General features: G+C 44.8%; 2 protein-coding genes across 2 annotated transcripts; one reads left to right on the top strand and one right to left on the bottom strand.

The window, feature by feature from the left end:
- On the top strand, positions 1-4,166 carry LOC133116849 (claudin-10-like). The gene is made up of 5 exons (XM_061226844.1): positions 1-393; positions 1,457-1,618; positions 2,168-2,249; positions 2,568-2,675; positions 2,773-4,166. The coding sequence occupies exons 1-5, from the start codon at positions 162-164 to the stop codon at positions 3,062-3,064; spliced, it is 876 nt and encodes a 291-aa protein (XP_061082828.1). The 5' UTR covers positions 1-161; the 3' UTR covers positions 3,065-4,166.
- On the bottom strand, positions 4,042-26,205 carry dzip1 (DAZ interacting zinc finger protein 1). Its single transcript, XM_061226845.1, has 19 exons — positions 25,989-26,205; positions 24,875-25,031; positions 23,946-24,539; positions 21,734-21,818; positions 20,537-20,673; positions 17,014-17,181; positions 16,390-16,545; positions 16,229-16,291; positions 15,391-15,516; positions 12,460-12,508; positions 12,278-12,322; positions 11,754-11,822; positions 11,219-11,361; positions 10,855-11,059; positions 10,496-10,679; positions 9,640-9,875; positions 9,116-9,231; positions 6,580-6,742; positions 4,042-5,517 (listed from the first exon to the last, which is right to left on the bottom strand). Exons 2-19 carry the CDS (start codon positions 24,875-24,877, stop codon positions 5,438-5,440), a joined length of 2,622 nt encoding a protein of 873 aa, XP_061082829.1. The 5' UTR covers positions 24,878-25,031; positions 25,989-26,205; the 3' UTR covers positions 4,042-5,437.
- Between the last annotated feature and the right edge of the window lie 812 nt (positions 26,206-27,017).

The raw sequence follows: 27,017 nt of genomic DNA, 5'->3' as shown, positions 1-27,017 counted from the left end.
CGTGCCGGGTCGGGTTCCCACAGCGGCTCTTCAACGTCAGTTCACGTCAGTTGTTCTTCGCTCCAGCTTGGCCAAAAGTTTCCTCCATTTTTTGGCGTCAAAGTCCCTTCACCATTCCCATCTCTGAGCCTCGATATCTAGCGCCGCATTTAGAGACCAATATGAAGTACCGGGAGGTGATAATGTACACGGAAATCGGGAGTTTCGTGTTGTGCGTCTCCGGATGGATCCTAGTCTGCTCTACCATGCCCACTGAGTACTGGAATTACTCCACCGTTGACAGCATTGTCCTCACCACTTCAAACTACTTCTCTAACCTTTGGAAAGACTGCATTTCCGATTCAACTGGCGTATCTGATTGCAAAGAGTTCCCATCAATGTTGGCACTAGAGCGTAAGTATGGCCTCTTCATTTCCTGCGTTACAGAATGAAAGAAGGGCTCATAATTAGAGGGCGATAACAGATATTTTGTTGTTCTTTGCTGCAAGTTTTCTAGGGGCCTCAAACTGCGCAAAGAAGGATTCCTCTCTTCAGATTGAACGAGGGGCGGGAGGATCATTTAAGGGATTAAGCTATTTCTTTTTAGGAAATTTGAAGTTTCAAGTGGTTTGATTTGTTTTACTATTCAAAAGTTGTTATTCCAAACGAGTGTGGACATTCATTTACAAAAAAAAAAAAAAGGTAAAATGACAAAAAACTGTTAGAAACGGTGTTTTTAATAGCCGCTTGCTCCAACATTGATCATAATTTGGAATGAAATATAATACAACACACGATACAAATCGACATTATCCATTTCAGACAAGCACTTTTAAGGCCACTTTGCTGTGTGTTGAAGGCAACAAGCAGTAATTTGTTGGGCGAGTTTGTTTCAATGTAAATTTGATTGAAAAATCTAATGCAAGCCTGCTGTTTAATGACTTGGGTGGGTGGGTAAATACAGAATGACATATATAAAGGGAGCAAAGAGAGCCCTTATGGCAAGCTGTTCGTTCAAGATAAAAGATGACAAGATACTGTGATATTAAGTTGTTCCCACAAGATAAGGATCTCATTCCCTTGAGATATAAAGTCAGTGAATACTGCAACGCATTAGTGCAACAAGAATAGTGCAACATTTAAAAATGAACAAAGGCAATAACAGAACTTAGATCCAAAATTATAAAGGTGCTTACAGTGATCACAAATAATACCAATGTCTTTTTCCTGTGTACTGTATGTGTATGAAGAGTTCATGTTTTTGTGTTTGTGCTGGCTTGTGTATGTCTCTGTGACTGCACGTGTCTCTATGTTCACATGCATGTGCCTGTGCGTGCGTTTCTCCATGTGATTGTGTGTGTGCACTGTGCGCTTGCATTTGTTTGCATGCCGTCTCAATGCTCATTTCGCTGGCGCCTGTGTGTACATGCACATACCCGTGTTCAGTGGTATCTCTGTTTGCGTGTGCGTGTCCCAGTGTACATACACGTGTGCAGGGCCCTCATCATCATCGCCATCATCCTGGGCTTCTTTGCCGCCATCCTGGCCCTGGTGGGGATGAAGTGCACCAAGATCGGCGGCTCCGAGATCGTCAACGCAAAAGTCACGTTCGCAGCAGGGATAAACTACCTGATCTCAGGTGACCTCTGCCGCTTTCACATGGCCTTATGTTCGGTTATGCAGGCTAACATCTACAGCAGGGGTCACCAACACGGTGCCCGCGGGCACCAGGTCGCCCCCCAAGGATCACATGAGTCGCCCGCAGGCCTGTTCTAAAAACAGCACAACTCACTAGTGAGCTGCATCTGAAATTTAATTTTATTCTGTTGCTATTTCTTTTTTAATCACACTTGCATTTATATAGATTTAAAAATGACAATATCTTAAAAATGTTTATTATACATGAAGTTTAGATAAGTTTAGGTGAACTCTGACCTACTCTAGTTCAAAGGTCAGTATTGTGCGCGTGACAAAACAAACTGGTAGCCCTTAGTATGACTCAGTACCCATGAAGTAGCTCTCAGTTTCAAAAGGGTTGGTGACCCCTGATCTACAGCATACAGCAGGGACCATCAACTCCGTCCCTCAAATCCAAATCCAGCCATGGTTTCCTTTGGTAATCCGGGTAATTAGTGCTACTGACTAATTAGTGCTACTGACTTATTATTCTTCTTTTTCTCTTTTCTAGGGTTCTGTGCCATGATCGCATTCTCCTGGTATGGAAACAGGATACGAGCTGAATTTGTGGACCCAAACTTCAAGGCGCAGAAGTAAATCACATCAACTTTGAGCCTAAAAATCTCTCTTCCTGAGACTCAGTTGATAGCAAATTTCATTTCTGCAAAATGTCTTCTAAAGGGCTACAGTTAACAAGAGCTGCTATAAGGATGAATATAATGAACACCACATAACTGAACACCTTGTCTAATGTACACAATACATTCATATTCATATCCAACAAAATTGTAGATGGCAAATAATCTGTTTGACAGTTACAAAAGTGATTACTCCTGCTTAGCACAAGGTGTTTGAGGAAGTAAAGTGTTTTAGTCATCGTTCCGTTTATATTATTTTGTTTTGTCTTAAAGATTTGAGATTGGAGCAGCGGTGTTTGTGGGCTGGGGGGGCTCCTCCCTGCTCATCGCGGGGGGGTTTGTCTACAGTTTCTTCGCTGGAAGGGAGGGTCTCGGCTCCAGGTACAAACCTCTGCTACGCCTCCGCTCAGTCTTAACATTCAGAAACCTGCATCTCCGATACAGCCCTAAAAACTGTCCTTACTCGCCCCTCTCTCAGCTCAAAGTACCCGAAGAAGCCTGGGTCCAACATCACGGCTCGAACCCGACGCACGTACATGCTGCCTCCCCTAACCAGGGACGGCGGGGAGAGCAGACGGACCAGGGCTCCCTACGCCCAAACCGGCAGATCACTCAGCAGAGATCCCTACGCCCAAACTGGCAGATCACTCAGCAGAGATCCCTACGCCCAAACCGCCAGATCACTCAGCAGAGATCCCTACGCCCAAACCGCCCGATCACTCAGCAGAGATCCCTACGGCCAAACCGCCAGTAGAGATGCCTACGTCTAATATACGATGTCAATGTCTAATGCACCACTCTAATGCATATGCATACTTCATACAGAACTCCTCAATAGTTTTAAAACTTTTATTTTATTAGAGAACAATTGAGTCACCATCTACATGTAGTTCCATGTTAAATGTGAGGACTAAAACTTTAAAATGTGCACACTGTACATAGTTTACACCGTACAAACGTCTTTGGTGATGGGCTGTAGCTGCATTCAGGGGTTTGTGGTTCAAGCAAGAAAGTACCACAAAAGCAGCGTTGAGAACAATGTTATGTTTATAGAAGCTCTACATATTTTCATTTTATACCTTTATTCACATTTATAAACCTTTTTATACTGCATTGGTACTTTATTTCTTGAGTGCATTGGTTGCAGACATAGGAAATGGTTCCACTAAAAAATAAAACCCATTTTTGAAGAACAGTTTGGTCATTCACATAGTTACTAAATCTGCAGCAAAACTTTGCTGCTTTAGAGTTAACTAAAGTACGTTTTCATGCTTTAGACCATATATCCCTGAATGCCCTGAATTTCAGAAACAGGATAGCACCTGATGATAGTATGTATGATGCACTTGCTCCAGCAGAGGGCAGTAATGATTATGAAAAAGTATTGGGGAAAAGGTTGATTTCTTTGATATATTGTTAATATGCATTGTGTAGTAATTGTTTAAGAATTGTGTGAATGCGTTAATTTAAGCTTTTTACCCTTTCTTTTTTAAATAGTTGAAGTGAGATTTCAATCTATGTAAAAAAGAAAAGAAAAAGAAATTGGTTCTGTTTAAATGGCTACTGAATGATAAAAAATGAGATTTGAATAATTTGCTTCTAGACTTTCTCAATAACTATGAATATGACAGTTCTGCCTCTTTCTTAATTGCAATGAATATACCATATATATACAGATACAATTTGTGCTGCAAAACAATGAAAGCAACATTGATAACAGAAGACTCGTTAGAATCATTAGAAATCATTTTTATTGTGTACATTTGAATCTACCTGTACATATGAATAAATGCTTGTATATATGGACATATAAAATGTTTCTTGTTTTTGTAAACTTGTTTATAAAATTAAAAATACAAAAATATGACAGAATACTTAAATGTACACTTCCTGGCACAAAAGAACATATATCCTGTATTGCATGAAAAATTGAATTATCTAGATATAAGTATTATATCTATGCAACATACCATTATTACCTCAATTATGCATTTTTGTGACCGCTGTAACACTCACTAAAGACTACCACACCCTGGCACAGAAATATCAAAAGTACATATGTTATGTCTCCAATGGTTAAGCATATTGTTTGCATGATACTCAAATGTGCAAGGTAGTTTAAAAACCTCTAATAATATTGGACAATGATAAAAGCACAAGCTAGTGCAAACCCACACGGTTTCTTAGTTGTATAACTAATCCACGAGTATTCTCTACTAAGTTCAAAATTAATGTGCTCATATTACAGTTTAGAATATGCTTTCATATCGGTTATGCGCACATGTTAATATTAAAGTTATGAAAATTCATTAATTTACATCAAAGTCCGTAAAAACACATGAGCCACATGAGTCAGCAGAATCCCTTCAGTACTGGTTGAATAAAACGGGTAGAAACAGGTAAAACAGGTTTTAGCACCTAGGGTGGTAATTTATTGCTAGCTAGTGTAGGGTACAGTACATGGCTCCTACCGCTGTGCCCAGACAGAGATGCTGTAATTACGGTCCAACTGAAAAAATTTCACTGTTGCATCTTCATTAGTCCAATCACTTATTGAACAGATTTTAGAAAATACAAATAAAAAATACACTACATTGGAAATTGTACACTGGAAATAACTCAAGCAAGGTGATCTATTCTTTCATCTGAGGCACTAGATTTAAAGGAGTGTATGAGGTCCTAAAACGGGTCTGATTGACACCCGGAGATTTAGAGGTTTTAACACGGTCATTTTCTGTTGCCTTCAGTGGGAGCTAGTTTACAAAAAACAAGGCTCTGCTTTCCATCTAGATCCTTCTATTATTGCTGTGATAACATCTACAGTACATGCAGCAGGCCTTTTGCCATCCATCATATCTGCCCTAAAATAGCACGTTCTGTCCTGTGCCACAAACAAATCCATGAGTAATATTTCAGTTATCCTGATATAACTAGCCAGACAGACAGACAGACGGACAGGGGTCATATAACCTCCCCTTCACCTACACCACCAGTGGCAGTGACTGCTAGAATAGGCACAAAGATAAAATGTACAGTGCATTAGGCTCCACACTTGCTTGTAGTGTTCTGCTTTATTGGTAAAGGTTGTCACTGGTACAAGGATATTGCAAACCTAGATACGCCGTTCATATGCTGTCCGTGTGTTATATGTCATCATCGCTCCAGTCACTGACCGTCACCAAGCTGCTCTTCAGGGTGCTGCTTGTGCCCCCTTTCTGTGGACCTGAAGAGACACACAGGCACTGTCATCTAACCACACAGACACTCATCTAACCACACAGACACTGTCATCTAACCACACAGACACTGTCATCTAACCACACAGACACTGTCATCTAACCACAGACAGTGTTGCTCCTCGTTCAGTATCAAGATCTATCCGTCTATCTATACCTATCTATCTATACCCAGCCATATCTATCTATTCTATATCTATCCATATCCATCTACCTATATCTATCTAATCTATACTTGTCTATCTTTCTAGATCTATCCCTATCCATATCTATCTATCTATACCCAGCCATATCTATCTATCTATATCTATCCATCTATACCCAGCCATATCTATCTATCTATATCTATCTATCTATACCCAGCCATATCTATCTATCTATATCTATCTATCTATACCCAGCCATATCTATCCATATCCATCTACCCATCTATACCCAGCCATATCTATCCATATCCATCTACCTATATCTATCTCATCTATACCTGTCTGTCCATCTATCTATTCACTCATTTATTTATGCCAATTGCCGCATACCACACCACAGTTCAGGCGTGCACAGCTGAGTCGGAAGAAGAGGCTTCATCTGCACTGAACAGGGCCTGCAAGTGCCCGAGTGACCAGCAGGGGTCAGTAAAACAGTAACACGCTGAAACCTCTCTAACCCATCTCTACCTCTGCCTGCTGAGCTGCACAAGAAGCGCTTTCCTCTGACATGTCTGTACAGCCTGACCCAGCCACGGTGTGAGAACCTGCTCCTCACAGCAGATGCTGTGGAGGAGAGCGCACACTGCCTGCTCGCTCACAGAGGCAGTGACAGTGAGCAACGCTATAAATACAACTGGGCTTTCCAAAAATCAGGGAGAAAGGGGAATAATTATTCAATATAAAATGTAATAAATTACCAACAAACACAAAAATGCATTAAACAGTGCATTCAAAAATGGGAGATATCACAAACATTCTTAAGTGTATCTTCGCTTTATCTAAGCAGTCTGTTGTTCTTCCCCATGCGGGCACATATTAAGTACAGTCGTTTATAACACTGACCTCCTTCCTGCCCCCTCCCTGTGGAGGAGCCCCAGATGCTGGTGTTGGACGAATCCAGGCTCTTTTTAACCATGACCACATTGTCCTGCCTGGGCGCTGACGGCTTGTCCTCCAGAGAGGAGATGTCCCAGTCGTCATCGTCATCCTCCTCGATTTCTGTGTACTGGAAACACAAAGGCCAGCAGGCACAACATCAACACTTTTGTTGTGTCCTTATCACGTTTTATTTTGTTTTGCCGAATATCCCCAGCATGTCCCACAATCACCGGTTTAATGACAGTACTGTAAACAGTCTTTTGAGTCATTTGTCGATTTCAGTAAACATTTCCCCGTTCAAATGCGGTACTTCAAAGAACACTGCAAAGTCAAAACTGACAAAATATCCTCACAATGTTTCAGGAGGAAGGTTTTATCTGTTATAACAGTGGCACTACATTGCAGCAGACTTTTTGAGACAGTTTTCTGTTTAGGTGTTTATTCTAAAACACAGAAGAGAGCAAAAGCATGGTAAGCATTAACCTCTGCACCTCACACCTTTCTCTCTCAGGTCTAACCTGCAAGCTCCTCACAGGTACAGACAAGCCTGAGGCTTTCACACCTGCAATTAGCATCCCTGATAGGCAGAGACACACGCATTTCATCTCCATCAGTAAACACAAACGGCCAGGCTAGGCTGGCTTTTCTGGTAAATATCACATGGTACACAACTGCATTTGGTGAAATCATACCCAGTGTGAAAAGCGAAACACTGTCCTACATGGGAAACATTAGGGGACTCCAGGACTCTGTGACAGATATGGCAGAATGGAGCCACTACACACTACAGTGGAAGACTGCCATATCCGTTTAACCCTTTAAGGTGCAAGTATTCCAATGCTGGTGTTAGAACAGTCAGTACCGGTAATGGAAAGCAATAGAGTTCCAGAACATTCCAGAAAAGCCCACTCTTAACTGGGTTGATTCAGGCCTGTCCATGAAGGGCCTCACACTGTGTCTGCAGCCGAGCGCGAGAAACGCTCACAGATGGCGCGGCGTTAGCGCGTCGTTAGCGCGGCGTTAGCGCCACAGCGGCCCTGGCTCTGACCCACACACAGGAGGGGCAGAGCTGCTACTCGTGCGGAAACCCCACCTTCACAGTCACCGCAGGTGAAAACACCCTCACGGTTGTGCTTACCAAATTAAATTATGTAATCTCTCACGAGCATGGCGTCACGTTCACGTTTTGGCCGGGACACCTGTGAGGGTTCCAGCATCCCCCCTGATTTAATTCATCACTATCTGTATGCGCTAGACTGCTGACCAGGCTAACGGCTGCACGTAGCCTGCTTTCAGGACTTCAGAAAAGCAGAATCCAGGGTGAGACAGGAGGCACTACCGCTTGTGATTTTCATATTCAGCCACACACCAATAAGCCCCTCATTCACAGTCTGAAGCCACAGACAGCTGCTTTGGGCAGGAAAAACTCAGCACTAAAGAGGGAAAGCATGTGAAGAGAGAGTCAACGAGCAAGAAAGAGACCGAGAGCACGTGAGTGCGCGCACATGCGCACGTGTGTGAACACGTGTATGTGTGTTTGTCTGCGCACGTGTGTGTGCGTGTGTGTATAGAGAGAGAGAGAGAGAGGCCAAGATGACATGGAAAATACCAGCAGCCTGCATTGTTTTTTTCCAGGCAGTGCAGATTCTTTAACCAGTACACAATGTCCATCACCAAAACGCTGAATCAGGAAGGATTGAGTTTCTATTTTCAGTTATAGAGTATAACATTACAAAAGAAGCCAAGAGATACAATTCTACTACCAATCTTTAGAATCATCTTTAGGGGGTTTGAGTATGTATTTAGACCACAGGAGATAGTTTGTTCAATTCCAAGCCAGGTCACACATAACTTGGCATTTAGCTTTGAGATGGATTGTTGGTAATGGCCGTATGACATACTGTCATGCGTTATTACTAATAGTAATGGGTTGGATTTATGTAGAGGTTTGCTTTCCTTGATCTAAAAGCATTTGCATATGTAATGGAGGGTGAATGCTCAAACTGACAGCCAGTGTCCAAACACACAGTTGGGTGTTGCACAGCAGCCATTTTGTACCAGAACACTGGACTTATATAGAAACATACATGCCTGTAAGATGGCAAACATTAGCTCACGTTAGCTAAAATTCGCGAACATATTCTATTTTTTTTCTGTTCGGCACAAATGTTAGCTAACAAAAGGTAGTGCGCTGCAAACAAAAATGGCTGCTGATGGGGAAACCCCCAAAAATGGACAAATATTTGGCTGTTATAATACCCTTTAATCAGTGTAATATTTGTTTTTACCGTCACAGGTAAGAAATCACAGGTAAGCAACGAATCAGCTAAGTAGCTGATTCGACCTAAGTCGCATCCACTTGTATTCAATTCCATTTAGTTCGCTGGTGGCGAACTAAATGGAATGTTCATTTAAAATCCGTGAACGTTCACCGTCTTGAATGGTGAAGCCACCAAAGACCAGTTTCTTCCCCAGGCAAAAACCTTCCCCCCTTTCTCACCTTCAGCTCCTGCACCGCCTCCCTGACCGCCTCCTTATTGGCTGGCAGCAGGGCCGCCCGGCTCCGGTCCTGCAGCTGCCTCTCCAGACTCCGGCTCAGGTCCTTCACCAGGTCACCTTTCAGCACAGGAGCAGAGACACGTCAGCCCAGATCATACAGCACAGGAGCAGAGACACGTCAGCCCAGATCATACAGCACAGGAGCAGAGACACGTCAGCCCAGATCATACAGCACAGCCCCGACACACTGGTGGATCCAGGCCATTACACCTGAGTTCTGAGAGACCCTGATGACCACAGGCAGGCAATAGGCTCCACCACAGACAGTACTACTGTGCTGCTTCTTCCTATCTGGTGGAGTACAGGAGGGTCTCATTTCTAACAGGAAGATCTATATTACAGTATGGAGTGTGTACTGCCACAGTTTTGCCTTTGGTCATTCCTGGAAATGAATTCTGAGACGGTGCGTTCAATTGAAAGGTTTTGGTTCCACAGCTCGGGGACAGAGCTTTTGGCCGCGCTCACCTCGGGAGGCCTTTCCCACAATGCCGTTCTGCACTCCGTAGCGCTGGAGCTGCCGCGGGTCGATCTCCTCCATGACGCTGCCGTCGGTCCACTCGCTGTCGCTCTCCACCGCCACGGCGGTTGCCACGGCGCTCTGGGCCGTGTCCCTTGGCTTGGTGCCCTGGCCCCGGGGGGCCCCCTGTCGCCGCGAGGGCTCCTCCTCCGCGGACTCCTCGTCTGAGCTGAGTTCTGCAGCTCTGAGAGGACCAGAGCGCGACTTTGAGTGTGAACACCTTCCTCATTCCTCATCCTCTCGCATCAGCAGATCAAACATCAGCCTGCATCAGCCTCAAACACCGTTAGCTGGCTCTGCCACACACCGTCCTGCAAGGCTCCCTGCACGGCTTACTTCAAACAGTCATTCCCCATATTTTCCCCATTTCAGAATGCCTTATTTGCGGCAAGTGAACTGAATTAGAACACACACAGCCAATATCCTGCAGCTGCAGGTGCTGGGCAGTGTCCAAATGAATAGGAAAAGCAGAGTCCACACACTGCTGCCAATTAAAAATGTTTCCATTTAATTAAAATAGTCAAATCAGTTTTAATTCTTGGAATTAAATGGGAGCAAGAACTACAGTGTGTGGTCTCTATGTTTTTTCCTTATGTGAATTTGTGCTCATGGCTGCAACCACCTCTGGAAATACAGATTAAATTTGACACCCACACATCTGCGTAGACAATCACAGTGCCACTGCATGGTACTCCGAGGCCCCTCTGTACATACGCATGTTCACTATCCTTTTCAGCTGTATGTGAACAGAAGCCATTCAGGTTAGCCGGCCAAGCTGGGCATGGCAAGCAGGTGAGGCAGTACCTGGGGGTGGAGCTCTTGGGCAGGGTGCTGTTCTTGCTCCTGGGGGCGGGTTGGGGGGCCCATTGGGGGGCCCGCTCGGGGGTCTTCTCGGGGGCCGGCTGGGGCCAGGAGGGGCCCGGTTTGGACTGCACCTGTGTGACCCGGGAGGGGAGACTGCCGGACCTGCTCCTCACCTGAGCCACTTCTGAAGACACAAAAACGCGCTGATTTCACATGGAGCACAGGCAGGCTTCTGGGTCGTTATCAATGTTTTGCGATGGAGCGTGCTGAGGCTCCGCCCTTATCGCGGGACGCCGGCACAGCGCCGGCCCGAAGGCCGCGTGACCGGGCGGGGGGGCGGGGCGGCGGGGCGGAGGTACCGTCTGCGGGGCGTTTGGGTCGGCCCGACTGCTCTGGGGTGGAGCTGCCCCCCGTCTCTCTCCCTCTCGCCCTCAGCGTCAGGCCGCGGGACAGATCCTCCCGAAGGCGGCGGTATTCCGGAAACATCTTCGCCCTCCTCTCCCTCTCAGAGCGCAGTTTGGCCATCGCGCTGCCGAGCTCGTCCTTAGAGAGCCTGCTCACGCCCTGCAGGAACAGAGGGAATGTTAAACCCAGCCTTCTTTAAAAATGCATAACCACCCACAGAAGAGGGGTTGAGTTGAACAATCCTAAGATTTTCAGATTGAAATATGAATATTTAAAGTGAGTATCCGCGCCTCCCGCGTTCGGCAGAAGAGCTCTTGCCTCTTTGACGCCGAGAGACTCCAGCTTCTCTGTGAGAGTCTGCTCCAGCACCAAGCGCAGCTCCCTCTTCAGACCGGGGTTCTTCTTCAAGGCACTGATAGAGGGCTGCCTCTTCACTGCAGCCTTCTCCGAAATGCTGGAGTCTGCAGGAACATCCGTCCAATCACAAACCCTCCCAGAAACACAAGAGACAGCACTAACTGGCAGGAGAACCCCAAACTGCATCCTTTCCCTACACTCCTGTAGATCCATATCCGTGCATGAGACACAAAACCCTACAGCAATATGAACAGGAATGATGAGAGACATAACGATCGTGAGAACTCAAATCTGAGGAGAATGGAACCGACATGGTCTGAAACTTTACATCCACAGCTCAGTATTATCATTCATTTCTTGGTTGAGCCCTTTTAATTCCGCAACCTGTAACCTCCTGGCTGAGAGTCTAGCGCCTCCCCCTGCCGGCCGGGGAGTTTACACTGTACAGACTGAGACAGCCATGCAGACAGCATGCAACCCCGCCAGGCCCTGTTACCTTTCTCCTCCTCTGACAGCTCCGTAATGGGCTCCAGCTTACCCACTGACTTAGGCTGTTCTATTTGGACTGCACACACAGGTCAAACAAACGGAAACTGGGGTTAGGGGGAAGGGGCTATGGAGCCGGGGGTTTGATTGGCATGCACATTATGCACACGGTGGAGGCCAATATCAGCTTTACAGTGGCCCATACCAGCAACTACGTGCAACTTTACGAGTAAATATGCAACTGCATGGCAACTTTGCAATCTCCTCAACACTGTTCACACAAACACAGGTGCAGTACCAGAGACTTACAGTACCTAGTTGGCCCTTCCTAAGAAAGCAGCAGTTTAACTTACAAATCTGGCACACCAAATTAAGAGGCCAATAAGTCTTTTGACTGCTTGCGATTAGAACATACATGCATAATTAAAGGGAACAATGAATTTTTTCACATTTAAGCAAGCTATACGCCCTCTCAGTTTTTTTTAATGGTAAAGTGCTGTCTCTTGATGATGAGGCGAGGGGAATGGAACGTACCGGTGACTGGGGGCTTTGGTTTGGGCTCTGGAGCAGCAGCAATGACTGAAACAGCAGAACAGAAAGACAGAAACGTATCACAGAGTGCTCCATTCTGAAACGGCTTGATCCATGAAATTAGCGTTCCCAAAGGAAACCTGCAGGCCCGTCACACAAACGCAGTGCAGGAAAGTCAGACACACCTGTAGGCTCAGCCACTCTGACTGGAGGATTTGAGGGGAGCTGCCTTATCTGAAATCAAACAACAAAAAACAATTTAATAAAGGCAATTGAAAACAAACAAAACATACTGTGCATCCGGAAAGTATTCACAGCGCTTCACTTTCCCCACATTGTGTTATGTTACAGCCTTATTCCAAAATGGAACAAATTCTTTTTTTTCCTCAAAATTCTACACACAACACCCCATAATGACAACATGAGAGGTTTTTATTTTTTATTTTAATTTTTGCTAATTTATTAAAAATAAAAAACGAAGAAATCACATGTACATAAGTATTCACAGCCTTTGCTCAATACTTTGTTGATGCACCTTTGGCAGCAATTACAGCCTCAAGTCTTTTTGAATATGATGCCACAAACTTGGCACACCTATCTTTGGGCAGTTTCGCCCATTCCTCTTTGCAGCACCTCTCAAGCTCCATCAGGTTGGATGGGGTGCGTCGGTGCGCAGCCATTTTCAGATCCCTCCAGAGATGTTCAATTGGATTCAAGTCTGGGCTCTGGCTGGGCCACTCAAGGACACTCACAGAGTTGTCATGAAGCCACTCCTTTGATATCTTGGCTGTGTGCTTAGGGTCGTTGTCCTGCTGAAAGATGAACCGTCGCCTTAGTCCGAGGTCAAGAGCGCTCTGGAGCAGGTTTTCATCCAGGATGTCTCTGTACATTGCTGCATTCAAGTCTCTCCAGTTTCCTCCAAACATGACGCCTGGCATTCACTGGCACCTGGCATATCCTCCACTGCCAGAACCTGCAGGTTCTTTCTGTATAATATACGCCGTATCCGTCATCTCCTGACTGAGAAAGCCACCCAGCTCCTAGTCCAGGTGCTCGTCATTTCCCACCTGGATTACTGCAACTCCCTCCTAGCCGGTCTCCCAGCGTGTGCCATCAAGCCCCTCCAGCTGGTCCAGAATGCTGCAGCCCGCCTGATCACCAGTCAGCCCAGGTCGGCTCATGTCACCCCGCTTCTCATTGGCCTCCACTGGCTTCCTATTGCCGCACGCATCCGTTTCAAGGCCCTAGTGTTGGCATTTCAGGCTGCTAAGGGGACTGCCCCACCTTACATACAATCCCTGATCACTCCCTACTCCCCAGCTAGACCACTCCGGTCTGCCAGCTCTGGTCGCCTTACGGTTCCCTCTCTACGTGCACCTGGCGGTCGAGCTGCACGTTCACGCCTGTTTTCCGTTCTGGTTCCTCAGTGGTGGAATGACTTGCCTACCACTGTCAGAACAGCAGAATCCCTCCCCCTATTTCGACGCAGACTCAAAACCCACCTTTTCAAACTCTACCTTAGTCCTCCCTCCTGATTTCCCCTGCCCCTCCTTTCTGATATCCCTATCCTTGTCTAACCCCCCCCCAAAAAAACAAAAAAAAACAATGCACTTCTGATGACAACTATGTTTAGAACAGCATTTCCTGTGTATTTCGCTAGTTTCTGGATGTGATGCTCTGACTTATGGTAGAACCTATGCACTTGTAAGTCGCTTTGGATTAAAAGCGTCTGCCAAATGACTAAAATGTAAAATGTAAATTCACGCCAAAGAGTTCAATCTTTGTCTCATCAGACCAGAGAATTTTGTTTCTCATGGTCTGAGAGTCCTTCAGGTGCCTTTTGGCAAACTCCAGGCGGGCTGCCATGTGCCTTTTACTAAGGAGTGGCTTCCGTCTGGCCACTCTACCATACAGGCCTGATTGGTGGATTGCTGCAGAGATGGTTGTCCTTCTGGAAGGTTCTCCTCTCTCCACAGAGGAATGCTGGAGCTCTGACAGAGTGACCATCGGGTTCTCGGTCACCTCCCTGACTAAGGCCCTTGCTCAGTTTAGACGGGCGGCCAGCTCTAGGAAGAGTCCTGGTGGTTCCGAACTTCTTCCATTTACGGATGATGGAGGCCACTGTGCTCATTGGGACCTTCAAAGCAGCAGAAATTTTTCTGTACCCTTCCCCAGATTTGTGCCTCGAGACAATCCTGTCTCGGAGGTCTACAGACAATTCCTTTGACTTCATGCTTGGTTTGTGCTCCGACATGCACTGTCAACTGTGGGACCTTATATAGACAGGTGTGTGCCTTTCCAAATCATGTCCAATCAACTGAATTTACCACAGGTGGTCTCCAATTAAGCTGTAGAAACATCTCAAGGTTGATCAGTGGAAACAGGATGCACCTGAGCTCAATTTTTAGCTTCATGGCAAAGGCTGTGAATACTTATGTACATGTTTTTTATTTTTAATAAATTTGCAAAAATCTAAAAAAACCTTTTTTCACGTTGTCATTATGGGGTATTGTGTGTAGAATGTGGAGGAAAAAAATGAATTTAATCAATTTTGGAATAAGGCTGTAACAACAAAATGTGGGAAAAGTGAAGCGCTGTGAATACTTTCTGGATGCACTGTATGGCTTTATTAATTTAATAGTAAAATCTAATCCAGCAACAACTTTTTTTTTGTCCATTGTTCATCACCCTTATTATGGCATTTTTAAAGGGCAAAACAAGCTCATTTGTAATTCTTTCATGGTTGTCATTCCAATTATTCTTGGACAAACAATACAAAATTAAACACTCCTGAATTCAGACTTCACTGTAACTGACACACATAAAACAAAGCCAGAATCATACTTCAATAATTTAAGGATCAGGAAAATTACAATTAACCCAATAGCCCTTAATAAAATTGACCACAAGACATCATGAGAACACAGTGAATGCATGGTCTATGGTGAATATGACTTGAACAGACGGCACTTTCCCCCCAGAAGGGAAATTCATGATATGGAGGCGAGTGTTTGGCTCTTATCAGCGTTAAACACGCGGTGCGTGTGGCTGGCGAGGCCTGGGGCGATACAGGATATCCTGAATGAGGCCCTTCCTGCCGCTCCGGATGCACTGACCTGCTCCCGCTGAGAAGCGATCAGCTCCCTCTGCTCCTGCAGCTTCCAGCTCATCTCCTCCATGCGCCTCCTGTTGGCCTCCTGCTCCTCCGTCAAGCCCTGCAGCTGCTGCAGGTCCCCCTGGAGCTGGGGAGGGGCAGGGCAGGTACACGCTCCGTCAGCCAGAGGCTGACATGGCACCAGCCAGCCACACTTCACAAAGCAGCGGCCATTTTAGCTGTGACCTTGCCAGTACAGCCATGAATTTTAATTCACTGCTCTTTTTGAGGAACTTCGACCAGTGGTTCCTCAACCTCTTCTCAGGTACCCCCAGCCAGATCCAGGTATTTGATGTAAGCACACTTGAATTATTTGCATCAGATACACTTTAAGCACACTTGAATTAGTTGCATCAGATACACTTCAGATGGAACATATCAAACACCTGTATTTGGCTGGGGGTATTCAAGGAGAGGTTTGGGAACCACCATCTTGGCCTTCAGGTGATCTGCTGCTCTTTTATTCATTGCTTTTGTTCACTTGAATTTACTGTAATTCTGGAAATGCTCATGCACATTTTTCCTTCTACTTGACGTTTTTCTGTTCTGATTTGTACCCAAATAACTCTTTACTCAATGGCTTTAGATTCTATTTTATTGTTGTGTGTGTCACACAAGGCCAAGTGGACTCATCACATCCACATTAGGACATTAATTATTACCCACATATTACCCACCCATGACAGACTTTTACCGTTCTGGTATTTACTCAGTTGGTCTTTACCTGGCCTTTGCCTGGTTAACGTGGCTGACTTTTACCTGATGTCCACCTGACTGAAGTTCACCAAACCGGCATTTACCTGACTCCTTTCTCTCGCATGCTCCTCCTGTGACTTCTGCAACCGTGACAACCACTTCTCATCCTGCAGAACAAGTATACGTCAGTCAGCGTTTAGAAACAGGCCTCGCCCCTCGCGTCTCGTTTCTGATTGGAGGAGGGAGGAAGGGGCCACGCCCGCACCTGTTTCTTGAGCAGCTGCTGGAGCTTGCGCATGTCGTCGCGGTGCCTCTCATCACTGCCGGCCTGCAGCTTCACCTCCTGCAGCTTCTCCTCCTCAATCTTCTCCTCCTTCAGAGACCTCATCTTACGGCTGCTCTCCTCCAGCTCAGAGAGGTACTGCAGCAAAACAGGCAGACCGACTGAATAAGGAATAACATCCCGTGGCCTGGAAACCAGGACACTTTAGATTCTACAGTCTCAGCTCTGCACATGTGTATGTATGTATTTTCATTTTAATTTTTTTATTTGTCACCGAACACAAGACTGTACAATTTAGAACATCAAATGATCTGCAGCCACATTCATCCATGAACCCCACTGCTGATTGCTGTGCTGATTAGCACAGTGCGGATTCAATCCGAGACCATGGGGGTCATATCCAAGCACCACTGCATGGCGGCTTCAACCAAAAAAGGCACCTAGCAGCTAGTCAGTGCTGTATTTTTAAATACTGACAGTTCTACCTTGTGTTTTGCAACGAGTTGCTTGTGGTAGCTCTTTGCGTCCCAAATCTTTGCTCTGACCTGGCCTTAAAGTCTCTGTGGCTGCACATCTAACTTGTGATCAGTAGTGTATGACCCTTACATGGACTTGTGATTTGTACTGCTGCAGCTCCGCCTTCAGGTCCTTGGACTCCCTGAGGAACATCTCCCTCATGTCCTCCATCTGACGGCTCAGTCGTTCCCTCTCTTCCTCCTTCCATCTCTCCAGGCGCTTCAGCATGTCCTCGTCCTTAGACTGTTGCTCTTGTTCCTGAAGCAGCAGGGCTGTTAGTCACAGCGCACAGGCCTATCCCAGCAACAACAAAATTGCTGATGGCTTTGAGAGCAAATCTCAGCCGAGCAGATCTCAGGAAAGGCCTTGTTTTCACAGGACACAGACGTTAAAATGTCTACGTCAGCAATCTTCGACAAAAGCAGTGGTCGCCCTAGCACATGAAATTCAGCATCTTTAGACCTCAGAACATTTTAAAAACTACTTGCATTCTTAGAAAAATAACTACTTTTGTCATAGTATGCCAACTCACAATCATAATACAATACTGTATGTCGTTCATTATTGTATTGTGGCACCTGCAACAGAAGCGGGATGAAATAGCAGGATTTGAGGGATGAAATACGCTCCAAATTATATTTTGGTGTTCTGATCAAAACAAATTTTTGCCACACAGGCAAATAATATTTACAACCCGAGACAGTCTATGCATATTTTTAAAAATCCAATGAGAGGTTTATGTTTTAATTAAGCCATGTTGAGCAAATTGCCAGACCGTGAAATCTCGTTTTAAATTTTTCATTCAAATGAAGTGCTTGTTCTTTTAATCTCACAATGCTTTCAACAGCGGCAAAGATATTATGATCAATAAACAACACAAATGTCAGATTGGCTCATGGAAACAGGAGTCATTATTTTATCGTGGTTCAAGTCTGGGTCATCATCCGTTGTAATCTTTAAGTAAAAAAGGCCTTGGAATGTCCGCATGCATAGAACACAGTGTATAGACCACAGGACCAAGACAAGTCTTGCTGATGCCAAACACATTGCAGTTTTCACGGTGTGTGATGTGTACTTAAAATGTTTAATGCAGTATAATGCAGTGAGATACTTTAATGTGGTGGCATTTAGTACAATACAGTCAGGTCCATAAATATTGGGACATCGACACAATTCTCATCTTTTTGGCTCTATACACCACCACAATGGATTTGAAATTAAACGAACAAGACGTGCTTTAACTGCAGACTTTCAGCTTTAATTTGAGGGTATTTACATCCAAATCAGGTGAATGGTGTAGGAATTACAACAGTTTCTATATGTGCCTCCCACTTTTTAAGGGACCAAAAGTAATGGGACAAACTAACAATCATAAATCAAACTTTCACTTTTTAATACTTGGTTGCAAATCCTTTGCAGTCAATTACAGCCTGAAGTCTGGAAAGCATAGACATCACCAGACGCTGGGTTTCATCCCTGGTGATGATCTGCCAGGCCTCTACTGCAACTGTCTTCAGTTCCTGCTTGTTCTTGGGGCATTTTCCCTTCAGTTTTGTCTTCAGCAAGTGAAATGCATGTTCAATCGGATTCAGGTCAGGTGATTGACTTGGCCATTGCATAACATTCCACTTCTTTGCCTTAAAAAACTCTTTGGTTGCTTTCGCAGTATGCTTCGGGTCATTGTCCATCTGCACTGTGAAGCGCCGTCCAATGATTTCTGAAGCATTTGGCTGAATATGAGCAGATAGTATTGCCCGAAACACTTCAGAATTCATCCTGCTGCTTTTGTCAGCAGTCACATCATCAATAAATACAAGGGAACCAGTTCCATTGGCAGCCATACATGCCCACGCCATGACACTACCACCACCATGCTTCACTGATGAGTTTTGGATCATGAGCAGTTCCTTTCCTTCTCCATACTCTTCTATTCCCATCATTCTGGTACAAGTTGATCTTTGTCTCATCTGTCCATATGATGTTGTTCCAGAACTGGAAAGGCTTTTTTAGATGTTGTTTGGCAAACTGTAATCTGGTCTTCCTGTTTTTGAGGCTCACCAATGGTTTACATCCTGCGGTGAACCCTCTGTATTCACTCTGGTGAAGTCTTCTCTTGATTGTTGACTTTGACACACATACACCTACCTCCTGGAGAGTGTTCTTGATCTGGCCAACTGTTGTGAAGGGGTTGTTCTTCACCAGGGAAAGAATTCTTCTGTCATCCACCACAGTTGTTTTCCGTGGTCTTCCGGGTCTTTTGGTGTTGCTGAGCTCACCGGTGGGTTCTTTCTTTTTAAGAATGTTCCAAACAGTTGATTTGGCCACACCTAATGTTTTTGCTATCTCTCTGATGGGTTTGTTTAGATTTTTCAGCCTAATGAAGGCTTGCTTCACTGATAGTGACAGCTCTTTGGATCTCATATTGAGAGTTGACAGCAACAGATTCCAAATGCAAATAGCACACTTGAAATGAACTCTAGACCTTTTATCTGCTCCTTGTAAATGAGACAATGAGGGAATAACACACACCTGGCCATAGAACAGCTGAGCAGCCAATTGTCCCATTACTTTTGGTCCCTTAAAATGTGGGAGGCACATATAGAAACTGTTGTAATTCCTACACCGTTCACCTGATTTGGATATAAATACCCTCAAATTAAAGCTGAAAGTCTGCAGTTAAAGCACATCTTGTTCGTTTCATTTCAAATCCATTGTGGTGGTGTATAGAGCCAAAAAGATGAGAATTGTGTCGATGTCCCAACATTTATGGACCTGACTGTATATTGTGATGTAATGCAGGATGACGCAAGATGTAGTGTAATGGAGTGTGATGTAATGCAGTATGCCATGAGAAGTGTAGTATAATGTAACATGATGTAGTGTGAGTGTGTAGTGTAATGGAGCAGTATGTAGTGTGAGTGTAGTGTAATGGAGCAGTATGTAGCGTGAGTCGGTAGTGTAATGGAGCAGTGTGTAGTGTAATGGAGCAGTATGTAGTGTGAGTGTAGTGTAATGGAGCAGTATGTAATGAAGTGTGAGTGTGTAGTGTAATGGAGCAGTATGTAATGTAGTGTGAGTGTGTAGTGTAATGGAGCAGTATGTAGTGTGAGTGTAGTGTAATGGAGCAGTATGTAGCGTGAGTCGGTAGTGTAATGGAGCAGTATGTAGTGTGAGTGTGTAGTGTAATGGAGCAGTATGTAGTGTGAGTGTAGTGTAATGGAGCAGTATGTAATGTAGTGTGAGTGTGTAGTGTAATGGAGCAGTATGTAATGTAGTGTGAGTGTGTAGTGTAATGGAGCAGTATGTAGTGTGAGTGTAGTGTAATGGAGCAGTATGTAATGTAGTGTGAGTGTGTAGTGTAATGGAGCAGTATGTAGTGTGAGTGTAGTGTAATGGAGCAGTATGTAATGTAGTGTGAGTGTGTAGTGTAATGGAGCAGTATGTAGTGTGAGTGTAATGTAATGGAGCAGTATGTAATGTATTGTGAGTGTGTAGTGTAATGGAGCAGTATGTAGTGTGAGTGTGTAGTGTAATGGAGCAGTATGTAGTGTGAGTGTGTAGTGTAATGGAGCAGTATGTAATGTAATGTGGAGTAACGCAGTGACACAGTTACCTGAGAGGCCTTCAGCATGTGGGCCTGCTGCTGCATCTCCAGCTGGGACCTGGTCAGATTTAACTGCTCCTTCAGTTTATTAATCTCCTCCTGCAGTTTCACTGCCTGCACCTTCCTCTGCTTCTCAGACATTAACCCTGAGCACACACAAACATTAATTTCACTACACAACTACACACGACACCTTTGGAATATTTAATATTAACATTTTAAATATTTAACATTTAATATCAACAAGTACCACTCATTAAGCAGGAGTGTTACAGCATCATTATACAGCGCCCTCCATAATGTTTGGGACAAAGAAAAATCAGTCATTTATTCGCCTCTGTACTCCACAATTTGAGATTTGTAAAGTGCACATTGTCAGATTTTAGGCTAAAAAAGGGAGTTTTTATACATTTTGGTTTCACCATGTAGAAATTACAGCAGTGTTTATACATAGTCCCCCCATTTCAGGGCATCATAATATTTGGAACACATCTACATTATACAAATGAAAGTAGTCAGGTTCATTACTGTGCTCCATATCCTTTGCATGCCATGGCTTCCTGATGTCTGTGACCTATCAACATCATCAGAATCTGGATATCTTATTTTCAGGTTGTCCTCTACTAAAACTCTTTGCATTTGAATGGATCTCTCTGGGACTATAGCTGTTATTGTGCTGATATAGTATGGAACACATTTATTGGCTAAATGCCTTTAAGTCATCAAGGGTCCAAGGTATCAAATGAGCCTCAAACCACCATGCTGCTGCCAGATATGTAGTAGACACAAAAAGAATAGCTTCTCCTGAATATTTTTTCCATAGAGTTCAACAGGAAAATTTGTCAGGAGAACCAATTATTTTTGTTGCACTGCTGTAATGTCTACATGGTAAAATGTATATGTCTTTATTAAATCAGATAATGTGCACTTTAACCACGTCATTTCTTTTGTACAAATGTCTAATTCTGCAGTACAGAGGCAAATAAATAAATGATGGGTCTTTGTCCCAAACATTATAGAGGGCACTGTATATTCTCAGAAAACATAATATTTGACCTGCCAATCAATTTTTTAAAACTGATTTCTCAAAGTCACCTAAATAGCAGGATAAGCATCACACTTTACACAAGCGAAACTCTCGTTCTGTAAACGGCAGTGTGTCCAGCCCGGCTGTAAGTCCCGAGGCTCGGGACGTTGTGCACTCACTGATGTCATACTCCTCTGGGTGACGCCGCTGTATGTGACTCTGCAGAAAGGAGCTGTTCATGAAGGCCTTATCGCAGCACTGGCACTGAAACACACAATGCGGCTGTCACTAAGACTCACTTTAAAACAGACTCCTTCAGACTCAAATGAGTTCAATACAATCGTCAAAATGCTTTCCCTCTGTACTAATTAAATGTATATTTTTAGATCAAAGAATGACTATGTGGCAAAATTCACAATGTCTGCATTTATTTCATGCATTTTTTTTTTTACAGACATTGAACAATATTACAACAATGTCATCCAATGAGCCAAGTCCCTCCATCACACACCTGAACATTTCAGGGAGCAATACAGGTTAAGACCTTTTATCAGGGGTGTAATTCTTGACCCCTCCACTGGCTCTGAAAATGTACAATTTAAAATAATTTGCTTGCACATGTACGACACATACAATCCATTTGTTTAAGGCATCATGCCACTGGTGCCTTAAACCACCTAATTTGCATGTATTATCTAAAGCACAGACTGAGCCAAGGTAGCCTTTATCAGAAAAATGAGGCTGAAAACAGGAAAAATAATCTATTTTAAGAGGGCCTCTGTGCCAGACAGCCGCCCCACCCACTCCCCTCCAGCAGCAGCCAATCAGAGCTCCTGTCAGTCAGGTCGGTTAGCTGCGGGAGACAGAGCACTGCAGGTTTCCTGGGAAACCCGCCTGCGTATCTGATTTGGTGTCATCAAAGTGACAGGGCAGCTCACGCACACCAGCGCAGCACACCACGCAGCAAATGTCCCCCGCCAATTCCGCCCATCTCTGCGTCTTCATTCAAATTTTATACCGGTGCCAATGACACCGTGTCGCACCACGCGCCTTCAGGCTCACTGCAGGACAGCTACTGCGTGAGGCAAGGCATGTCTTTAAGCGTTCGTTACGTTTAGCTGCGCCAATTGCCTGAAATAACTTTGCATTGGACAAATTTGGCCAGAACAAAATGGAAATCATCTGTGAAATTTAATTAACTGGTTCAGGGAATATGGGCAATGAGGGAGTCCTCACTTAGTGTGTACTGCGAACGAGGAAAAAAACACAGGCAAACAAACAATGGGCCTATTCACGGCATCGGAGCATATTTTCTGAAGTTGTGCTGGCCTGCTACTCAATTCTGTTAACAATAAAGTGGAAGTGAGCAAGCAAATGCAACCCATTACCTGCTCAGTCCACAGCTGTCATTTCAGCTGTGTGTAAAGTGAGCCCGCGTACGCCACACAGCTCTCCAGCAGCAGTAGTGTACGATCCTCTCCTGTTGGTTGTATGACTTTCTATTAATTATTGAGCTACCCTGGGCAAATGTCATCAAACTCCCCTGGTTAGGCACACTGTTGAGCCCTCACCTAGCAACTGTGCCCGGTCACATGAGCCTTCAGGTGTTACCTTGGCAACCGCTAGCACCAGTCATAAGTCCCCACAAAGCGGTGTAGAAAATAAACATGCATCTAGAACCAGAACACACTCAACAGAGCATCATGGGGCACAGACATTAGGGACAAGCATGCCGGCCAGGGCAGAGTTAACAGGCACAGTGACGGCCAGATTAAGGACACGCAAACCAGGGGGATTTTCTGACATCTCGAGTCACCGCACTGCCGGCCTTTTGTAAAGGGATTAAGAAACTCTTTGTCACCAGCTGACACCATCTGCTCTGGTACAAATCCTGTTTATTACGTCCTCAAATAAGGCCAATAATCCCATGCCGGCAAAATAACGGTAAAGGGGGAGGCTGCGCGCCTGGGTCTGTCGGAGACTGAGAGCCACCATTTCCTGATTCGCGTCTCCTCACAAGGTTCCGTTTGAAAGCAAGGCGTCACATCCCTGTTTCCCCTGACGTGAGAACAAACGTCTCCCTGAACAAAAAAACCTAGCCCCTCACCGACACGCCAGGAACAATGGCTGAGGGGGAACCACAACTAGGGGAATTGGGGGAAGATTTGAGGGGGGTGGGGTGCAAAACAAAGCAAATGGTAATACATTCGCTAAGGCTGCCAAGCTTTGCATTGCATTACGTTCATTCAATGAGCTCCCTCATCCACAACCGACTCACAGTATGAAGCATGTTCAAATGGGACAATACAAGCCGCCGAGCTACAGAATTTGCGCGATGTGGAGCAGGTAAGCGGCGTAACGCAAAGCGCTCGAGTCGTTCTCGGCATTTACCTTGTGGTAGCCGCCCATGCCGGCGTTAATCATGGACTGCTGGGAGACGATGATCTTCTTCCTCTGCTTCAGCTCCTCCTTGAGTCCCCGGGCGTCCTGCTCCTGCTTCTGCAGCTGCTCGCGGAGCTGCTCCTTCTCCAGGGCGGCCGCCTGCAGCCTCTCCTCGGCGGCCTGCAGGTTCTGGCTCAGGTAGTCCTGGGAGTGCAGGAGGTACTCCACGGTGAGCTGGGCGAGGCGGAACAGCTTGAGGAGCACGGGGTCCACGGGGCTCTGGCAGTGGGGGCAGCGCTCGTGCTCCACGCTGCAGAAGGTCACCCCCGTCACGTGCTCCTGCAGGGTGTGGAAGTCCAGCTCGCCCGCCACGCGGTCCACGTCCACGGCGCTGATCCGCCGCCAGTCCACGCTGTCGCGCCGCGCCCGGAACTTGAAGGCGGGCGCGGACGGCGCCCCCGACATGGCCGACGCTCCGGGGGCCTGCCCGCTGCTGGAGGAACGCTGGCTCTGCGGGGAGTTCAGCAGCGAGGGGATCCCTGCCGACGATTGCCCCCCACGAGGCTCCGAATGGTAGGGGTAATACACGCTGTTGTGAAATGGCTGAAACGAGAACATTAACCCAGTTGAAAATACATGCTGCAGCTTGGTTCAAATATATACATTTTTTTCTTTTGTTGTTTTAAATAAAAGATATGCTTAAATGTCAATGAAAAAATTTAACAAATATCCACAATAGAACGTTGTAGCTCGCAAACCCATGAGGTCGTGTAAAACAGACACAGAGAAAACAGGAAACGGTGGAATTCGTGTTGGTCGGCAAATAAGACAATGGCAGGAGAAGAAGAAAAAAAAAACAGCGACAAACCCAGAGATAAAAACTGGATTTTCTGTCACCGACAGCATGTCCCCCTGCAGATGTTGCGATTTCTCCTTACCATTTCCCTACCATCGCCGTCTCTGACGCCGGAGAGAGCGATGCGTCCTCCGGTGCCTCCCCCTTCAGTTCTGCGCGACAACACCGATCAATGCGTCCTCACAGTCTCCATGGAAACCGATTTGCGTCCTGGTTCAGAAATCAGCACAATCGGAGATCTATTTTTTAAAAACAAGGCTGACGTTAGCTTGCGAATAAATATGCCATATCACCTGTTGAATCGGTCTACAAAAACACGTTGGCTAAGTGAAACGTGTGACATGGTCAGTGTACCATTAACCGAATGGTCACGTTTACCACAAATCCACACGTGGCTAAGTTAACTTATGAACAGCAGCCAAAAATAAATCTCATTTTCCTACATTATTAAAGACATCTTAACTTTGCCAACAATACAACAATTGACTATTAACGTTAAGGTAGCAAGCTAACACATATTTTATAAAGTTGGAATAGTCAGTCAGTCTCTAACTGCTAGCTTAACGTTACATAAACAAAACATTAGCCTAGAAATTAAAGTTAGTAGAGTTGTACAAAACCTCTAGACGAAAAACGTTAACTAGCTAAAGGCATAACTTATATCTAAAACACATTGCATGCAATGTCACCACACTTTGTAAGTTAGCTAAATATTTAGCTTGCTAAAATCGACCCTGCATGTTCAACAAACCAGTTGCAAGCGTGGCCCCTTGTTATTAACGCTAGCTTTAATATAGTTAGATTTCATCCGCATATGCTTCAAATGCGTCCTCGCAAATTACCTTTTCAAACACTGCGGTCATGTTGGGACAGGCTCTTAAGTTGAACAAAGAAGGAAGGCATACCGATGATCACATTTGTGCTCGTTTCTTGTCTTAATAAAATGAGTAGACTACAAACTGCACACATGTGGCAGGGTTAATATTCTGAAGACTTCCTACAGACAAACTAGTAGGCTAGATTGTTAGTATTTACCTCCGTAGCTAGCTAGCTAGTTACGGAGTAACGGAAGTAACGGAGTACCCATTGCTAACTTTACCCAATCCGAATTGGGAGTTTCCTCTTTACAACATGGCAATGGAATCATTAAATTTGCGTAAGGAAAATAGCGGTAGTTACAAAGTTTCCGAACTTACCCCAGAGATGTAACTTTTATGGTTAGTTTTCCTAAGAAAGGAAACGTTGCGTTTCATATAAAAACACAATAAAGGGCTTTGACCACACAACCGTGCCGAAGCGTTCTTGGTGTGGATGGCGGTGACGTTGTTAGCTGGAGCTACATTCCTAAACCTTCTCATCACAGCCTCCATCTCCTCCGTCTGGGGTGCGGGAGGGGGAAGGGAATTCAAGCTGTGCAAGGCCACAGATTCTGGGGGCCGGGCGGGGGAGGCAGTAAGGAGGACCCGAATACAAAAATGGGTTTTTGAAAGTAATAAATCTGTGCTTAGTCTTGCACAGCACAGTAATGGGAAGTAAGCTACGTTAATTAATCATCTAAAGACAAAGTCTGTTAAGTTAGCTAACCTATAAACAAAAAGGTTTTGCGTATACTACGTTCATTTTCTGCTTGCTGATGTTAGCGTTTATTTAGTTTTTTTTATGATCTTTTCGCCGTGGACAGTAGTTCAAACCACTTTGTACGGTCTTAGACTTAACCAGAAAATACAGTGTAACAATAAGTTATTACCTGTTCGCGGAAACGTTTTCCATAAAAGTGAAAAACATCCTGTAGCTAACTAATCGTTAGCAACTTTGACTGAATGTCACCAGACACCACGAGAAGTCGCAGACCACCCAGGTAGTGGTATGCATAACTGCAAGGTCACTTGTCTGTGCTTGCATAGAAACGTATTCCTTTTTCTGCACCTTGAGAAAAATAAACAAGGCTGTTGCATTATTATTTGGCTTCTGGACTGTAACTTTACATCGACAAATAGCCCAATTTAAGGTTATTGTTGACTCACCAAACTAAATTATAGAAATATGATTAGCTGTTTCCATTTATTTAAATTGTATTTTCATTCTTAATCTTCCACACCGTTTTAATTATTAAAATGTTAAATATTAAATTTTATGTAAGTAAAAGGCTAACTCTTTTTTTAAAAACTAAATCGCCCTTGCCATCCAAGTTATTCTATTCATCAATCACTCCTACATACCCAGAA

This window comes from Conger conger, chromosome 17, assembly GCF_963514075.1.
Source record: "Conger conger chromosome 17, fConCon1.1, whole genome shotgun sequence".
NCBI lineage: Eukaryota > Metazoa > Chordata > Actinopteri > Anguilliformes > Congridae > Conger > Conger conger.
Note: the sequence above shows the minus strand (reverse complement) of the source record. Positions and strands in the feature narration are given on the sequence as shown.